The following is a 16,562-nucleotide window of genomic DNA, read 5'->3' on the forward strand; positions in this document are numbered from 1 at the left end:
AAGCGTTGAATTAATTACTTAGACGTAGATTATTCAAATAAAATGAAATACAAAATTTTACATTAAAGAAAACAGTTAGGGCTGGGCAGTATGATATATGAAAAATGTCATTGTGTAAATATTTTGTAAAAGCACCAATAGTCAACCCTACAATATCCTTATCTAGATATTTGGCCAAAAACATCTTGATATTTAATTTTCTTCATACCACCCAGCCTTAACACCAGCAAACACAGGAAGGCTTTTATTTTTTACATGTGGCAGCTGACCTGAAAAGAGAAACTGTATCACTGTAGGAGCTTTAACATGATTTGTCTTGGGTCTGAATTACAGAACTTGATGCAGGACACAGGGTTGAAATATCAGAAATGCATGAAGGGCTTTAAAAGTAATCAGTCATAAATTGAATTCTTAAACGATAGTACATCAAATTTGCTGCTGCAGCCTCACACATTAAAACATTTACATCATATTCCTGCTCTCCTCTTGTAAATGCACATATATAAAAGCACATTTTTGTGTTGTATACCACAATTCCTTTCCACCATTTTTTTTTTTTCAAAAATCTGCAGTTTTCCTCTTTTTGTGACCAATGTCTCATCAGGATTTTACACAGTTCACACAAACTCTTATGTAGATGCAAAGTAAGAAAAAAAGAGAGGAATAAACTTTGTTCATCCACCCCTCCTGCTGCTTTGCTAATCATAATCATTCACAGTTTTCTTTTTCAGATACAGTTTTCAGTCTCTAATGACAAGGCTGGGGTTAATATATCATTATTTTCATTGTACATAAATACCGAAGCCTAAGATGTCTTATTCCTCTATGCCACAGAGCTCAGTGGTTCAAAAACAATTGAAAACACATCAGTGTGTCACACTGGGTGACACGTTCATTCATTATGATGAAGATGAGCACTGTAGTTTAGCTTAAAAGTTCTTGAATTCACTGTTCTGCTGTTGTAAATATTCACTAGAGCACCAAATGTGTATTCATCCGCAGGTGAAAATAGTCCCCAACAAAGCACCATTTACTCCTGTTAGAGTGTTTGATAAAAACTACAGTGCCCAGGTGATTCAGGTCATTATTGAGGCCTAAAGAAAAAAAAAAAGATATATTCAACCTAGTTGCTAGAATAAATGTTGCATTGTACATTTCTGCAGACCATGTATACATTACATTTGTACATTTCATACGTGACATATCAACATTTCTAAAGTGATGAGGTTCAAACAGAGTTTCTCACTAAGAGGAGGAGGTGGATTGTTGGTGGTGTGACACCTAGGCAAATGGCTGCCAAGCACCAGACCACTATTCAACACCTGTGACATTTCCAGCCATGTTATTGTTAACTAAACCGGTTATTTTTTAACAAGATATCAGGATATTCCCAAGTGTGTTTTTGGTGACAAAACCAAGTATTTGTTCCCAAAACATTGAGACATTTCCAGCCAGACTTTTGGTGATAAAATCGAGTGTTTTTTAATGAGATATCGGGATATTTCCAGCTGTATTTTAGGTGACAAAACCAGGTATTCGTTAACAAGATGTCTGGACATTTGCAGCCATGTTTTTGCAGACAAAAATGGATATTTTTTTACAAGATATTGGGAAACTTTGAGACGCGTCTGTTGCACCAAAATCATGTCTTTTTCAAAAAGATGTCAGGACAGTTCTAGATTTGTTTGTGGCGCCAAAACCGGGTATCTGTGAACAAGATGTCAGAACATTTCCAGCCATATTTTAGTAACAAAACCAGGTATTTTTTAACAAGTTGTTGAGATATTTACAGCCATTTACAGAGTATTTTCTAATGAAACATCGGGGGCGTTTCCAGCCGTGTTTTTGGTGACAAAACTGGGTAGTTTGTGACAAAACATCAGGATATTTCCAGCCATGTTTTTGGTGACAAAACTGGATATTCTTTGAAAAGATGTCTGGACATTTCCGGCCATATTTTTTTTTTTGTGTTTTTGTTACAAAACAACGGGAAAACAACGGGAAATTTTCCGCCATGTTTTTGGCGACAAAATTGACGTGTTTGTTGCACCAAAACTGGATCTGTTTTGAAAATATGTATCTATGTAGTATCTTTGAACAAGACATTAGGAAATTTCCAGCCGTGCTTGTGGAGACTAACACAGGTGATTTTTTTAATAGACGTCAGGACATTTACAGCTGTATTTGTGGCAACACATTCTTAAAGTCAAAGCATGTTTTCCATACTCCAACCGAGTATTTTTTGTGCCTTTTTGCTTTTTGCACTTCTTCAGTAGTAATCAGTGAGCTTCATGCCACAGACAGGGCAGGATAGTTAGGTTAGTGTTTTGATAGGATTGTTTGCCAGTAAGGAAAATACAGAATAATACCAGACTCTTCCTGAGATGGCAGCAGTTTTCTTGTCATTAAATCAACAGCAAAAAGTCTGTGAGAGGAGGACAATCACTGTTCAAGATGTACTTGACCTAAAACCTCAATTACATGACATTAGTTAATATGTGAATATGTGTTTGTCACGTCCATACTTCCACCAGTCTTAGTTTTGCCACCCTCACCTCAGTCCTAACCCCCTCACCCGGGCTCTACCCGTGCCCCGGCCCAGCCCCAGCAGGCCAGAGTGCAGAGCGGAGTGCAGAGGGCGAGGCCGGGGCAAATGCAGGTCATGCCCGATCCAGATCTCCCTTGGTAATCTCTGCCCTAGCTCTGAACCCTGGATCCCATTAAAAAGGATTTACATCCAATAGTGTAGATGTACTAAAGGCAGCTTTGCTTTCTTCTCTTCTCATGATTTTCCCCCTCTAATAAAATCCCTATAAAACACCAGCGAGTTTTTTTTTTTTTTCCCTTTCTCCCCCAGCAATGGATCGGAGGACTGTGATGTGAACAGAGGACTGAGCCACACCCACACCTCGGGGATAAAGGAGAGGGATTGGTTGGGAGTTTCATCTGTAGTGAAAGCTTTTAAAGGGATGTGGGTGTTTGGCAGGCGGTGGCGCATGAGTAAAATACAGAGAGAGATTTTGGAGAGGCGGTATGTGAGCTAACGAGGAAGAAATATAGAAGCAATGACACAGAGATCATTTCTGCTGCTTTTTCCGCCCTCCTGTCATCTCCCCTCTTATCTCCATCTCTCCCTCCCTCTGTGCCTCTTTTAGTAAGACTTGCTGGCGTCAGTATTCCTCTCTGAGCTGGTGGATCATCTCCGATCCCATTATTTGTGTCGTGGTCAGTAGTCGAAACTATGATCTCACTTGCCCCAGCTGCCTGTTGAGCCTTTAGAGTGCAGTGATACTGTAGTTATCACCAGCCAGCCTGATTACCTCCACACTACCACGGCTATATTTGTCCTATAACCTGTGCCACCCAATTAGGCTCCTTCATTACGGTGTTTTAGGAGATAAACTGGTGCCAGCTGCACGAAGGTGCTGTGCTGACACGCTATAGGCTAAAGGAGAATGGAGGAGTCAGTGAGGAGCATCTAGTGCCAACGCTGGAAATAGTTCCCTACATGTAGCAAGGCTTAAAGTTCTCATGCAGGAGATCGCAGTTTGCATCCAGTCAAAGCCTGTTATCAACATTTGTCTTTTTTGAATTATCTGTAGCCACTTTAACCACGTGTTTTAGTTGCTTAACACTTACCATTTATTTGCCATTACTTTGATCTTTCCCTGAACTTAAATAGGACCTATTATTTTTCCCTACTTTCCGTCATGTACATAAGGTTACGTATGTTGGAAGTTCATACTAAATGTGGTTAAAGTTTCAAATTATGAGGTAAACATACATAAAAGTAATCCCTGTGAGCCTCAGGCTTCAGACTGATCTGAATACTCTGTTTCCAACATTTTTTGTCTACTTTCAAGATAAGACGATTCTTTATATTACATACACGGCTACATTTAGCTACATGCTAACGTCAAGGAAACATGCAAACTTGGTTGCCGATGTTGTGAATATTTCCCTGATTTTGGATCATTTTCCTGCTGAAACATGTCGGGCTGTGTTGAGAAGCTTTTATTGGGGATTTATTCACTGCGGAAAGTGCCGCTTTACTTTATTACAGTTATTCCCTGGTTGCAAGAACACTGCTACATGTAGCTAAATGCTAACGCCAGGGAACATAATCTTGCTGATGTTGTTGATTTTTTTCACTGCAGTGGATCGTATTCCTGCTGGAACATGTCTGGTTGTGTTTTACACAGTAGAAAGTCCCACTATTCTCCATTAGTACGGTACAGTACAGAGATGCTTGGATAGGGGGGTGGGGGGTTAAAAGAAACAGACACTAAAACAGAGGATTTCAGACAAAAAGTGAATGCAGGTGTTCAAACACAACACAGCCTCACTTCGAAGTCGTTGAATACCTGCACTTGGTCAGTGATTTTAGACGAAAAAAGCTGCCATTCACGTCGGCATGATACGCAGCTGGTTGCCGTTATTGTTTAATGGTGTCAGGGGGAAATGCGATGGGACAAACAACATAAGTTAAGGGGGCGGAAGTCTGAGTAAGGTGAGTGGGAGGGGTGGTGAATAGGTCCAACAACCACTGACTATCACCCAGGAGGCCAGTGTTCCCTTCCCTGTTATTTTTTTCTTTAACCCAACCATGTGCTTGTGTTGGCTAAACATAATCACGTGCGTGTGTTGCTGAAGGAAAAAAACGTCCGGTCACAGTGTTGTTGCAGTGTAGTGCATTTATTTTGAAAAAACACTGGATGTAAACGTTACATTTCCTGTGTAGACAGAAGTGTATTTTGAAAGAAGACAATGCATGTAACAGGCTGAAGTTGACACGGTGTCCCAGAACATTAACAACCAACACACCCGGGTACCTTGCACATATGTTGATGTGGAAAGTCCTTGACCAAGCGTTGATAAGTGATGAGGTTGGAGTGAGAATGTGTTGTCCAGCACAGATAGTATGCCCCTCAGCTGCTAAACTCTGCTTATCAAACACACAAAGCACTGCTTGTTAATAGATAACATGAGCCCTTAGCTTGAGTGCATTATCAAACAACTAATTATCTATTGCTTATTTTAGATAAACCTTGCTCCTGATTGCCAGCCATGACAAGTTGAAGTTGAAGTGAAAGTGAAACTTAACTTGTAAATATCAATATGTAGCTACACCTGCTTCCCCTCGGATGCCCCTCATTTCGCTGTAGTGTTTCGGGATTGACTCCTTAGGCTTACGAAACCCTGGCTTTCTGAATCCGTGTTTTAGAGACTTGTTTGTAAACTGCAGATCCAAGGAGGCAATACTCAAAAATGGCTCGTGATATGTCTTGTAGCATATAAAAAAAACTTATTTTACAAGGGGAGAGTGGACCAACACCTCTGATTTAGCTGCGTAAGTATACTAGAAGTCAATGCTTTGTAGTATTAGTTTAACCCTAATTTAGGTGCAGGCTGAGATGAAACTATTGGAACTCACCAACATTGTGTCTGATGATCGTTTGAAGTTAAGACATTATTTTAAATCATTGCTTTACACCCACACAGGGACAAAAACACCTAAAGGTCCACTCACAGGGCAGTGGGTCTGAGTGATAAACAGGGTCATGTGAGAGGTTCGCTCACTGTGAATGTGTGGTTGCGTGCATGTGTGAGACTGTCGTGTGTTCTGACCACATGTGACCTCTGTGAATGTGTGTGTGCTGTGTTGCTACAGTACCTTCACACAGCCTTAATACAGCGTCCCTTTATTTGTGTTTGTTGTTTGTCTGTTGTGCAGTCAACAAAAGATTATGGAACGTTTTATTAATGGAGCCACCGACCCTTCACAGGCTTATGCATTTCTGCTGTTACAGGAGTTTCCTTTTTAAGTCGTCCGCTGTCGTCAATCCCCACTGATCAGGGATTAGATTACAGGGTTTCCACGAAAAATCGCGAGTCTGTCCTGATCCTAAATAACTTTCAATGTAGTGTTGGGTAAATTTGTGTTGTGGAAAGGTGAGGATGAGTGGATGAAGAGGAGAGGTAAACATGTTTGTTGCCTGGTGTGACACAGTCGTCTGTTCAGCTGATTTCTATTGAAACAAACATAAACTTTATGCTTTTTTGAGCTGTTTTTTCTGTCTTCACTGGCAGATTGAATTAAATGATAATTGGTTTTAACATAAAGAAAAGTTGGATGGACTTCTCCACATTTACTCAACATCACAGCAACAAAACTTTCTAGTTTTCAGCAAAGAAACTGCTTTAATACTTATTTAGTTTCCTTTGTTTTCTTTTCTTATGGACTTTATTTAGATTTTTCCATTCAGAGAGAAAGGTTTAGAGTTACAGTTGACGTCTCCCACTCTAAACCCTCCCTCCCCTTCCCTTCCGTCCAAGGTCGACACATGTACATTAAACTAGCAAAGACCAGACAAAAATACTAACTTAAATAGACTGTTCATGTTGATACGAACAGACAAACCAACATACAGAATAAAACACACAGGGGGAAAAATGTGTGCAGATAGTCAGATTGTAAATTCTCTTCTTTTATGTCTTGTTGCTATTTCCTTTGTTTTCAGATGTGATTAGTTTAGTTTATTTGTGCAGTAATGACAATGCAAAATACAATAAAAATTACAGTGATTACAGTTCAGGAGAGGAAGGATTATTCAGAGTCGTCCCCGTTTTGAACAGGTAAAAAAATTAACACTATTACACATCATAAATAAAAGAAAACAACAAACAAAGAACGTGACACAAACAATATTCATATACACAAAAGAAAGCAAAAACAGTTGTAAAAGACAAAAGAAGGAAGTAAAAACAAGAGGGACATGACGAATCAGAAGCTCAGATGATAATATTTAATATAAAAGTTATTTCTGATTAAAAAAGTATCTAAAATTCACTGATTCCAGCTATGAAATATGTTGATTTGCTGCTTTTATCTGTGTTATATAATTATAAATTAAACATTTGAATTTTGGTACAACAAATCAAGATATTTGCAGACATTAGTTTAGTTTAGTTTAGTTAAGTTTACTTACAGTTTAAAAGGCTTCTTTAAACATCAACAAGAAGTGATTTTAACATAGTTTTTAGTGACAAGAAAGTAATGATCATAAAATGCGTGATTCAGTGCTAAAACATGAGGCAACGTTGATGCAGTATAAAAGGATATACAATTTTTAAAAGCACTATAGGCAGTAGAGACACATTACAACACCAGCAGGGCACATTATTAGCAGCAACAGAAAAGAGTTTAGTGCTTATATGTGTATTTATAAATTGATTACTGAAAGATCTATAAGTTTTCTGATATGAATTGGAATTACATCCCACGCTACTGAACCTCTTACCGGCCGACTGGCTAAAAGCACCTTTCCTCAATGGAACAGTACAGTCTCCAATTAATGTTTGTTCTGCTGATATAAGCTACAAGTAATGGAGGAGGAAAGTTTGCATATCATATGAAGTCATCCCGACTTAAAATCTTTGAGCTTTCGGACTTTTTTCAAGCTATTTTATCATTTTGTTGACAATGGAAACGATGAAAATCATTGGTTGCAGCGCTGTTGTTAGTAAGAATGACTCAATTGCAGGATCAACTCGTCATGCATTCACTTATTAATCTTACAATACTTAAAAACCCACAAAAAATAGCCAAAAAAAAGACAAATTGGCTGCTTAACTGGTGAGTAGGCTGTGCCACAAGTAGGGCCTTGCACACATGCACAGCAGCTTGTGTATCTGTGCTGGACTGCAAAGTTAAGCTTCAAGTTTGATGGTTTCTACTCAGTATATAGAATCATCACAGCTTGAGGGAGATAGAAAAAAACATTCTTACGGTGAAAAACAGAAGTTTTCCCCCAGTTTCTGACCTCATTTTGTGAGTGACTTCAATGCCTTTATCATCAAATTTAAGCTGAACAGCAGAGCACCAATATTTCAACGGCAGTTTGAGCACACTGAAGTATTACCCTGCAGCCTGCATGCCACACAGCGGGGGACGCAGTAGAGTCTGTAGTGAAACTCGGTCAGGATCGTATACATTTTTCATGTGTGTGATTTCTCTCAGAGGTGGCTCTCCGTGCAGCGATCTCCTGTGACCCCACCGTGCCCTCCAATCAACATCTCACCCAGCCCCGACTTTTCCACACGCTATACATTAAAGCTACGCTGCACTCCATCAATTAAACACGGCGAGCGAGGACAGGCAGAGTTCACCGAGCTTTTCTTCAAGTTGCAGCGGGTGGCGTGATGGCTCTTGTGGTGAAACTCTGAAGTTTTGCTGCCGTGAGAGAGGACGATGGTGCAGATTAGGACTTTTTTGTCTTTTAACATGTCACTTTAATTCTCCTGTAAAGCTTGATTTGTGGTGCATTTACACACTTCTGTTCCACATTTTCTGGGCTATATTTAGACGTTTGCACACACACTTGAGTATCTTTCTATTTCAGTGTGTATCGTGACTAATGATATTCCCACTCTGCTGTAAAGCTTTGATATCATTGCCCGTCCCCATATGTGCATTTGTAGCCCCTGAAGTGTGAGAGGAGATAAAGTGCACGGGACCAAATGTGATCAAATATGAGGAGAAACACAACAGAGTTGATCCAATGGCTGGTGCCAAGGGATTACAGCATCTCTGCTTGTTCTGCACGGATTTATGCGTGTATGACCGGTTTACTGCGAAGGTGTTGCGTGCTCTCACCGTGAGCTCACAGAGCATGCTACAAGCACAGATATACATCAAGCAGAGGTCACAGAGAAGTCAGTAACACGTGTGTGCAGCCTGTGCAAACTATCAACTTTTGGGCATGTGAAGGGGATGATGTCAGGATGCGTTAGCATTAGTGAAACATCAGTGATCTGCGCACGTTATAATGTTAAAAGAAGAAGTCTAGTTCATGAGTTATGAATCTCTTTTAGCAGGAGAGGCTTTGTGGCTCAATATAAACACAAACTTTCTCAAAACTGGCACAAAATCTGAAGGATGTAGAGATTTTTATGATGTAAAAACATTTAAAACTTCTCGTTTTGAGGCTGCTCCATGATGGCAAGCCTATGTAAAGTTTTCTAGCCCTTCTAGCCCCGCTGAAGGCACCCTTTAGGGTCAAGGTTGAAGGTTATTTTTTGCCACGGGCAATTTTTTTGTAGCCAGGGTTCATGTAAAAACATAAAACAGAGTACAAAAGTAATCGACAACGACACATCAACACAAAAATCAAGCTGGCTGTAGCATCTTTATGAGACACTTCGGGCATTCAGCTAACTCCAGTGTAAACCTATCGGGAATACTTTATGCCAAGAGCAACTGGCATTGTATAAAGAGCAAGAAAGTCCCCATAGGGCGAGAGGTGGACGGGTCAAACAAACCCAGACTTTCATCCAGCAGACCGCAGTTTGTGTCCAGTGTGAAACCAAAAGTCAGCAATGTTTAACACATTCTCTTTCCCAGCTTGTCAGATGCCGGTGTTGGTTAGTGGAGCGTCCTTTATCACTTTTGGATGTTCAGGAACAGCGAGTCAATATACGCTCATCATCTCTGTTCAAAATCAGCTCCCATTTTTATCAGTTTCCGCTCCTTAAATGCAGACAATCTTTTTCAGAATAAACTCTGAACGCAGAGTAGGGTTGCTTGTTTAGGTTTTGGCAATGGATTATGGGAGGAAGCCGGAGTACCCGGAGAAAACCCACGCTGACACGAAGAGAACATGCAAGATCAGCACAGAAGAACTCCCCACTCCGAGGTTCAAACCAGGAACCCTCCTGCTGTGAAGCGACAATGCCAACCACTGCACCACCGTGCCACCACCAAATACGTCTCACAACACCACTAAAGTGTGCCTCTTTGTGTCGGTGTCTGATGCCAGTGGGCCACTGACCAAGTGTTAGTATTTGACGAGTCGGGAGTGAGACTGGGTTATGTTTAAACTTAACGTTAGGCAATTCATGTACGGTCGTCACCCGCTGACGTCAGCAAAGACACGTATTACCATCACATTACGTTAAACTTAACCAAGTAGTTTTGTTGCCTAACCCTCACCGTGACTGTTTCATAACAGTAACCACGGGTTACAATGTGTTTCATCTGCACAATTCCTTGGTACCACCTGGGATAAGAATGTTTTGTTCATTTCTGATTTCACTGATTCTACCGCTGACACATTGTTTGGTATAAGAATGATGATGTGAATCTTTCTTCCTGGTCGTTACAGGTCAAGGTGTGGTTCCAAAACCGCCGGACCAAACAGAAGAAGGACACCACCAAGGATTCAGACAAACGCTCCTCCTCCTCAAACGAGTCCTTAGCCACCTGCAACATCCTGCGCCTCCTGGAGCAGGGCCGCCTCCTATCGGGCCCCGCCCCGCCTCCTAACTCCCTCCTGGGGCCACCACACCCAGCAAACGGCTCCCTGCTGAGCAGCCCGGGCGGAGGCTCCTCCACCTCTCCAGGAATCAGCAGCGGCACTCCTCCTAACTCTCTACCAGGGGGGACTTTTGGGCTGTCGCTGCCCTCGCTGGGTGGCACCCCGCCCTCACCGCGGCTGGGCGTGCCGCCGCCACACTCTCTCTGCTTCTCCATGCCGCTGCTGGGGGGCGCTCATCATGAACTGACGTCCGCCTACGGCTGCGGTTCCTCAGCTTTTGAGCCGTACATGCGGCTGGACAGGAAGGAGGCAGATCTGGGAGGGAAGAAGACGGTTTCTTAAGTAATGCGTCCCTCTTTAAGGACATCAGGGGACTTGTCTTTGTCAGGCGTCTCCGCAGTCGTTCACCCCGCCGCCTGTTTGACACTTGAGCTTCAGCAGACGGGGAAAGAAAGCGACCTGGACCATGAGAAATGTGAAAAAGGAAGAGACCAGGTTCCTTGTGGCACCATTTTGTGCCACAGCACTGTTGAGCACACTGACACAAAATGGTGGAAAGGACGTGATGTGACGGAGACTCTCCCACATTAAAAAACAAAACTTGTGAATTTTTGCAGAAATGCCGTGTGTGTATGTTGCGTGAACCCTGACAGACAGATGTTTTTATCACCACTCTCTTCGCAGTGGTTTCAAGTGACTCTTCACTTTTTGTCCAGTGAGTTTGTGTGTGTGGTTTTCTCTCTATACAGGCCTTCATTTACTGTTCAGGAAAAAAAAATACTTGACATGGATAGTTCAGACTGAATCAGTGTCTGAATGAGAAGAGTGGTATTTCAAAGAGAGCAGTTTGTACACATTTCAGTACATATTCCCGTACAAGTGGCCATGTTTGATTTTAGTTAATGTGCTATCACAATATGGAAGAAACACTGAAAAAAAAAAAAAAAAAAATTGTAGCATTTTAATATCAGTCTGTTTGGTGTCCAGCAGTAGTTTTTGTAAATTCTTTATTTGGTTGTGTTTGTGTATGAAATAATAATGTGGTAGGATCTGGACAAAATGGTGCAAAAATCACATATCTAGATCCGATAGTTTAATATAAAAGAACAAGAGAGGAAGACGCTGGTTAGACTCTGCCAAAGCAATTATGGATTAAGCTTTGGAGCTGTCCTCCAATCACTGAAGCAAGTTAGAGATTTGACCTTTGAACCCAGATTAACTTTTAAGTCTCTCCTTCACTGAAACGCCTAATAGACACTTGTTTAATAAGACTCAAACATCTGGCCGAGTTTGTTTAAGCATTTTTTTAATTCACAGAGCTGAGTTTGTGTAGTCTGAAAATGGAAGCAGCTTTATAAGTTAGTCGCAGTCGATGCTTGATCCAGAGATTTTTGTTTTGCATCTTGTTTTTCAGTGTGGTCGGGACTACAGCTGCGACAAGTGGTTGAATAAAAAGTTTATCCACAGAACATTAGTCTGCAGCAAAAATACCCTAAAAATTCTGCTTTCAGAAAAAGTGACAATTTGCTGTTTTTCTTTGTCATATATGACAGAAAATGATGATGATTAATTCAGAAAATAATTGGCAGATTAATCTATAATAATTACTGTCTTGGACGAATATGTGACGTCACAATGAGCTATGACACCTGTAGAATTTGCTGCTGTTTTATCCCAATGTGATCTCACAGAAATACGTGAAATGACCACGACCTCTGAACACCGCATGACATGGTGGTGGTGACATGTATTGTGTTAAAATTATATAGTGACGGCACGGTTGTGTTTAGGCACCAAAACTACTTGGTTAGGTTTAGAAAAAGATCATGTTTTGGTAAAGAGTCCAGTGTGTAGGTTTTTAGGAGGATGTATAGGCAGAAATCGCATATAAGAAGTATATTTTCCTTAGCGTATAATCACCTGAAATTAAGTGTAGTCGTGTTTTCGTTACCTTAGAAAGAGTTGTTTATATCTACATAGGGAGCATGTCATGCTAAAGAGATCACCATGTTGCACCGCCATGTTTCTTCTGTAGTTTGCAGCCACTCCGCTACAACAGCGTTAGAAAAACAAAGACCTTTTAAACTGCTTTATGCAGTGTGTTTACATGTGTTAATCACCTGGGGTCGCATTTTTAAAACTACGTGTAGGTTCCATAATCAAAATGTTTGTACGGACAAAAGCCAATAATGGTGTGTGCCAAAAAATATTCGAGAATTTCTACAATCAGGCTTCCACCTCACCATCTGTGTCGCCAATTTCCTGTCTCCAAAATGTTCGTAAGCATGGGTCAAAGTTTCTCCCATCGAGCCTCTTTCAGGCCTCGTTTTGTGCGTATGCAATGTCTATAAATGAGACCCCAGGTACATTAGTTTTTGAGAGGAAGAGACCTCTGCGGATAATTTGGCTCCCGGTGAAAACCTCCTGAACAATGAACACTGAAGGAAATCTAACCTGGAGAAGTTTCAGCTAGTTGCAATCTGCAATACTCACCACTAGATGCCACTATATCTGCCTAAATCTTACACACTGGACATTTAAGATAACTGCGTCTGTTACGCACGAGACGACTTTTAGTTTCACACAGGATGATCACAGTGGTCTCCAGGGTTAAAGTCCTACATTTGTTGACCCATCCACCACCCTGACCTCCTCTCTATGTGAACTTGTTGCTCTTTATACAACCTATGGGGTCGTAACATGATCCACCACCCAGTGCGTCACGTCCTTGAACCAGGGAGGGCCGCCATGATAAAGGGTGCTAACTGGCACGTAATTTCACAGACCACTATAATACACTGTTGATAAATATACCAAAATTCGTATGTATCCTACGTAATCGTAAGATGTAATTTGTGTATTACCGACATATTTGGGAAGGCTGCCATCATGTTACCAATGCACTGATGGGAGTGATGAAGGAGGTTGTTTGATGGTCAACACAACACACAACTTTCCCCAGGAGACAGCTGTTAAGACTGTGTGAAACCAAGTGAGCTTTGAGTAACTTTAAGGTACATTGTCACCATGTTTCTTTTCCTAAATCTAACCCATGTACATAATGTCATTCATGGGGCGCTAATTAGTCAGAAATCATACAAACCATTGTACCATTTTGTAAACCGTTAAGAGGTTGTCGTCATTTCCCGTATTTCTGTGGGACCAGGATGGCTTACTCCAGCAATGTTCTTCGTATTTTGAAGTTGCCCATTTCATGGTTTACAGCAACATCACAACTATCAGACGTTCTGTTTCATCAGGTCATATCCACAATCACAAGAATTCTGTTATTTTTACACAGGAAACTTTCTCTGTGTGCACAGACTTCAGATGCACACATCACGTCTTTTCGATTATATTTAGTTTTAATTTAAATTTGTGTTTGCCCCATGTTTCCCCCCTTTTCCCCCTTCCCCCCGATGTTTTAGGATGACTTTTGGCTCGCCCTCCTGTTAGATTTCAGCCCGTCTTCAATGAAAAGATTTCCTCAGCTTGCCCCGAATTGAAAGCACTTTACGTTTGTAGGTTTTTGTACCTCCTCCTGTATCTCCTCCTGTTAACTCCTTATTGAACGCAGACTGAAAAACCTCCCAGCTTTAGTAAGAGTCAGGGTTTGGAGTCGGTTTATTCTTAGAAAGGTATTTTTCAGAGTTAAAGCTAGAGACCACGCCCCTCGATTTGACCTCAAATTAACCTCAAGATCCAAAATCAGCCCACTTTGAGATGCACCTTTTTCAACAAACGTTAAATTCATACACGACAGACTGACAGAAGAAATAAAAAAGATCAGCTGTTGTATTTCCCCCGTATAATTCCATTTGTCCAGGTTTCCCTGTTGTCCAAAGAAAATCAAAACACACCTGCAATTCTCGACAGTTTGCCCTCAATCTGTGTGTGTCACAGGAGTTCTCGCCCCCTTTCATAACTTCCATCCTCGTCCATTCGCTGTGTCTCATTTTCACCTCTTATTTCACCAGGTGTCTATTTATTCCCAGGTTTCCTCTCATTGTGAGGTTTAATACGTTTTCCCGCTCCTTTTCTCTCACGCTCGCTTAAGGTGACTCGACATCTTTTTAAGAAGACATTCCTGTGACATCAATTTACAAAAAGCTGCTCACGAGTAAAGGCCAGGCTATGTCTAAAACATGTTTCCCTCTGCAGATAAATGCATGGAAAGGTTCTGACCTCAGCCTATGAAAACTCCCCCACCTCGTCTGGCGGCTCATCGAGCCTTTTTGCACCTGTGTAGCGCCGGCTGGTAGCAGCTGATTTGTTGTTGTTGTGTTCAGGCCCCAGCAGCGCCGGGAAAACCCCTGTCATCCACTCATGGCTCTTTGCAGCGGTGTACCTGTTCTGTTGTTGAACACTGTATTATTTTCTATAAGCACCATCCATAATTCACACGCTGCGGCATCAAATATTAAGCAGAGAGATGGAGCTGAGAGGTCAGGAGGCTTGCTTCTCATGTAAGGCCGGTGTACTCTTTCACAAACCCTGCTCCCCCCCCCCTTACTCACCAGAGGGTAGAAGTTGTTTTCCTGCTGTGTCGTGAGCAAAACAAAGTCTCTGTTCCCCCGTTTTTTGCTGGAATATTTAATTTTTTGTTGCATGATTTAGAGCTAAACAAGATGTTAGATGAATGAGCTCTGAACCTGCTGAAAAACACTCTTAATTGATCCAATTTTAAGTGACATGGAGAGGAATATGAGACCTTTAGAAAATAGATTGTTATGGTTTGGTGGTTACAAAAGAAATCTGACGCTCCACATCTTCCCCTCGACATTCAGAATCAGCACTTGACTCCATATTCTGTCACTGTACGGTGGTGTTTTGTAATGTAAATCTGCAGTTACTGTATTGTACGCTCAGTCATGACGAGGCTGCTCGGGAGCAGCTACTAGGAGACGGTCAAAGAAGTGAGATGCCACTTCTCTTCAACAGACGCTTTGTAAAGCCTTGCATCAGTTTAACAAAGCCTTTTCTTTTTCTTTTATTTTTCCTCAGTTCTTCTTTAAACTTCTTTTTCAGGCAGTTTCTTCACATTCCAGCTGAGTGGACGTGTTGCTTTCGTTGTGTGCAGTCTTTGACATCTTGCACTTGTTTAGGTTGCCACCATCTCATGGCTCTGAGTTTCTCTGATGGGTGAAGCCCTTTGAGATTGTGTGGAAATGTTCCTTTATTTTAAAATATACTTGGTTTATTTTTTTTTTTCTTTATGCACAGCCAAGGTCCTGCATAGGCCATAACTTCTTTTCTTTAAGCAGTAAAACTTAATGTCAAGCTAATGGCACCAGCTACTACTTATGATGAACAGACTCTATGTACATAGATATAAATTTATATATGAATATATATAAATGGGTCTTTGCACAAGTTATCTCCATGTCCGCTCCATGTGATTTTAACAGGAAAAACAAAAATGCGACGGAAGATTCAGAAAAAAAAAGACTTTATATATGCTTTACAATTCTTTGTCTCATTAACATTTTGCACTTATTTAAAGAGGCTTACTTCTGTTTCTGGGCTGACAGAGCTGTTTTCACGCTCGGCCAAGATATTGTACAATATGTATATGTATTTTTATTCATATGCATATAAATATATGTCTATGTAATTTGCCTCCTGTGTTCTGTTTTCTTCACCTGCTTCAAGGCCATGGATGGATCACTGAATGGGCCTGCCAGGCACAGGGCCAGGGGTCCAATATGTTAGGGCCCCTGTGTTCTTCACCTGTAAAATGTCACCCAAATTAACACTTACTGACCATAAAGAGACTCAAAATGACCACAAAGAGGCTCGAAAAGATGAAAAAATAGATACAAAGGAACCATTAAGAGACACCAAATGACAACATAGACAGACAAAATCACCTCCAAGAGACACAGAATAACTAAAAAAGGGAACAAGGAAGACACACAAAATGACTACAAAGAGACAGAAAATGGATACAAAAGGGGCAAAACAATGACAAAGAGATGCAAAATTATCTTAAAGAGGGACTAAATGACTGCAAAAGGAGACAAGACAACCAAAAAAGACCCCAAATTACCTCTAAGACACACAAAATAACTAATGAAGAGGCAGGAACACAAAATGACTACAAAGAGACACAAAATGACCACAAAGAGACACAACATGACTACAAAGAGACACCAAATGACTACAAAGAGACACAACATGACTACAAAGAGACACCAAATGACTACAAATACACACCAAATGACCACAAAGAGACACAACATGGCT

General features: G+C 41.0%; 1 protein-coding gene across 2 annotated transcripts in view; it reads left to right on the top strand.

Annotated features, from left to right (window-relative positions):
- Positions 1 to 15,922, top strand: part of vax2 (ventral anterior homeobox 2) — a 38,381-nt gene extending 22,459 nt beyond the window's left edge. For both annotated transcript variants that reach the window (XM_050067599.1, XM_050067600.1), the window contains one exon: positions 10,164 to 15,922. In XM_050067599.1, the coding sequence (XP_049923556.1) occupies positions 10,164 to 10,658 (495 nt within the window). In that variant the 3' untranslated portion in view covers positions 10,659 to 15,922. The remainder of the gene's footprint in view (positions 1 to 10,163) is intronic.
- Positions 15,923 to 16,562: the final 640 nt, after the last annotated feature.

This window comes from Epinephelus moara, chromosome 17 (genome assembly GCF_006386435.1).
Source record: "Epinephelus moara isolate mb chromosome 17, YSFRI_EMoa_1.0, whole genome shotgun sequence".
Taxonomy (NCBI): Eukaryota; Metazoa; Chordata; class Actinopteri; order Perciformes; family Serranidae; genus Epinephelus; species Epinephelus moara.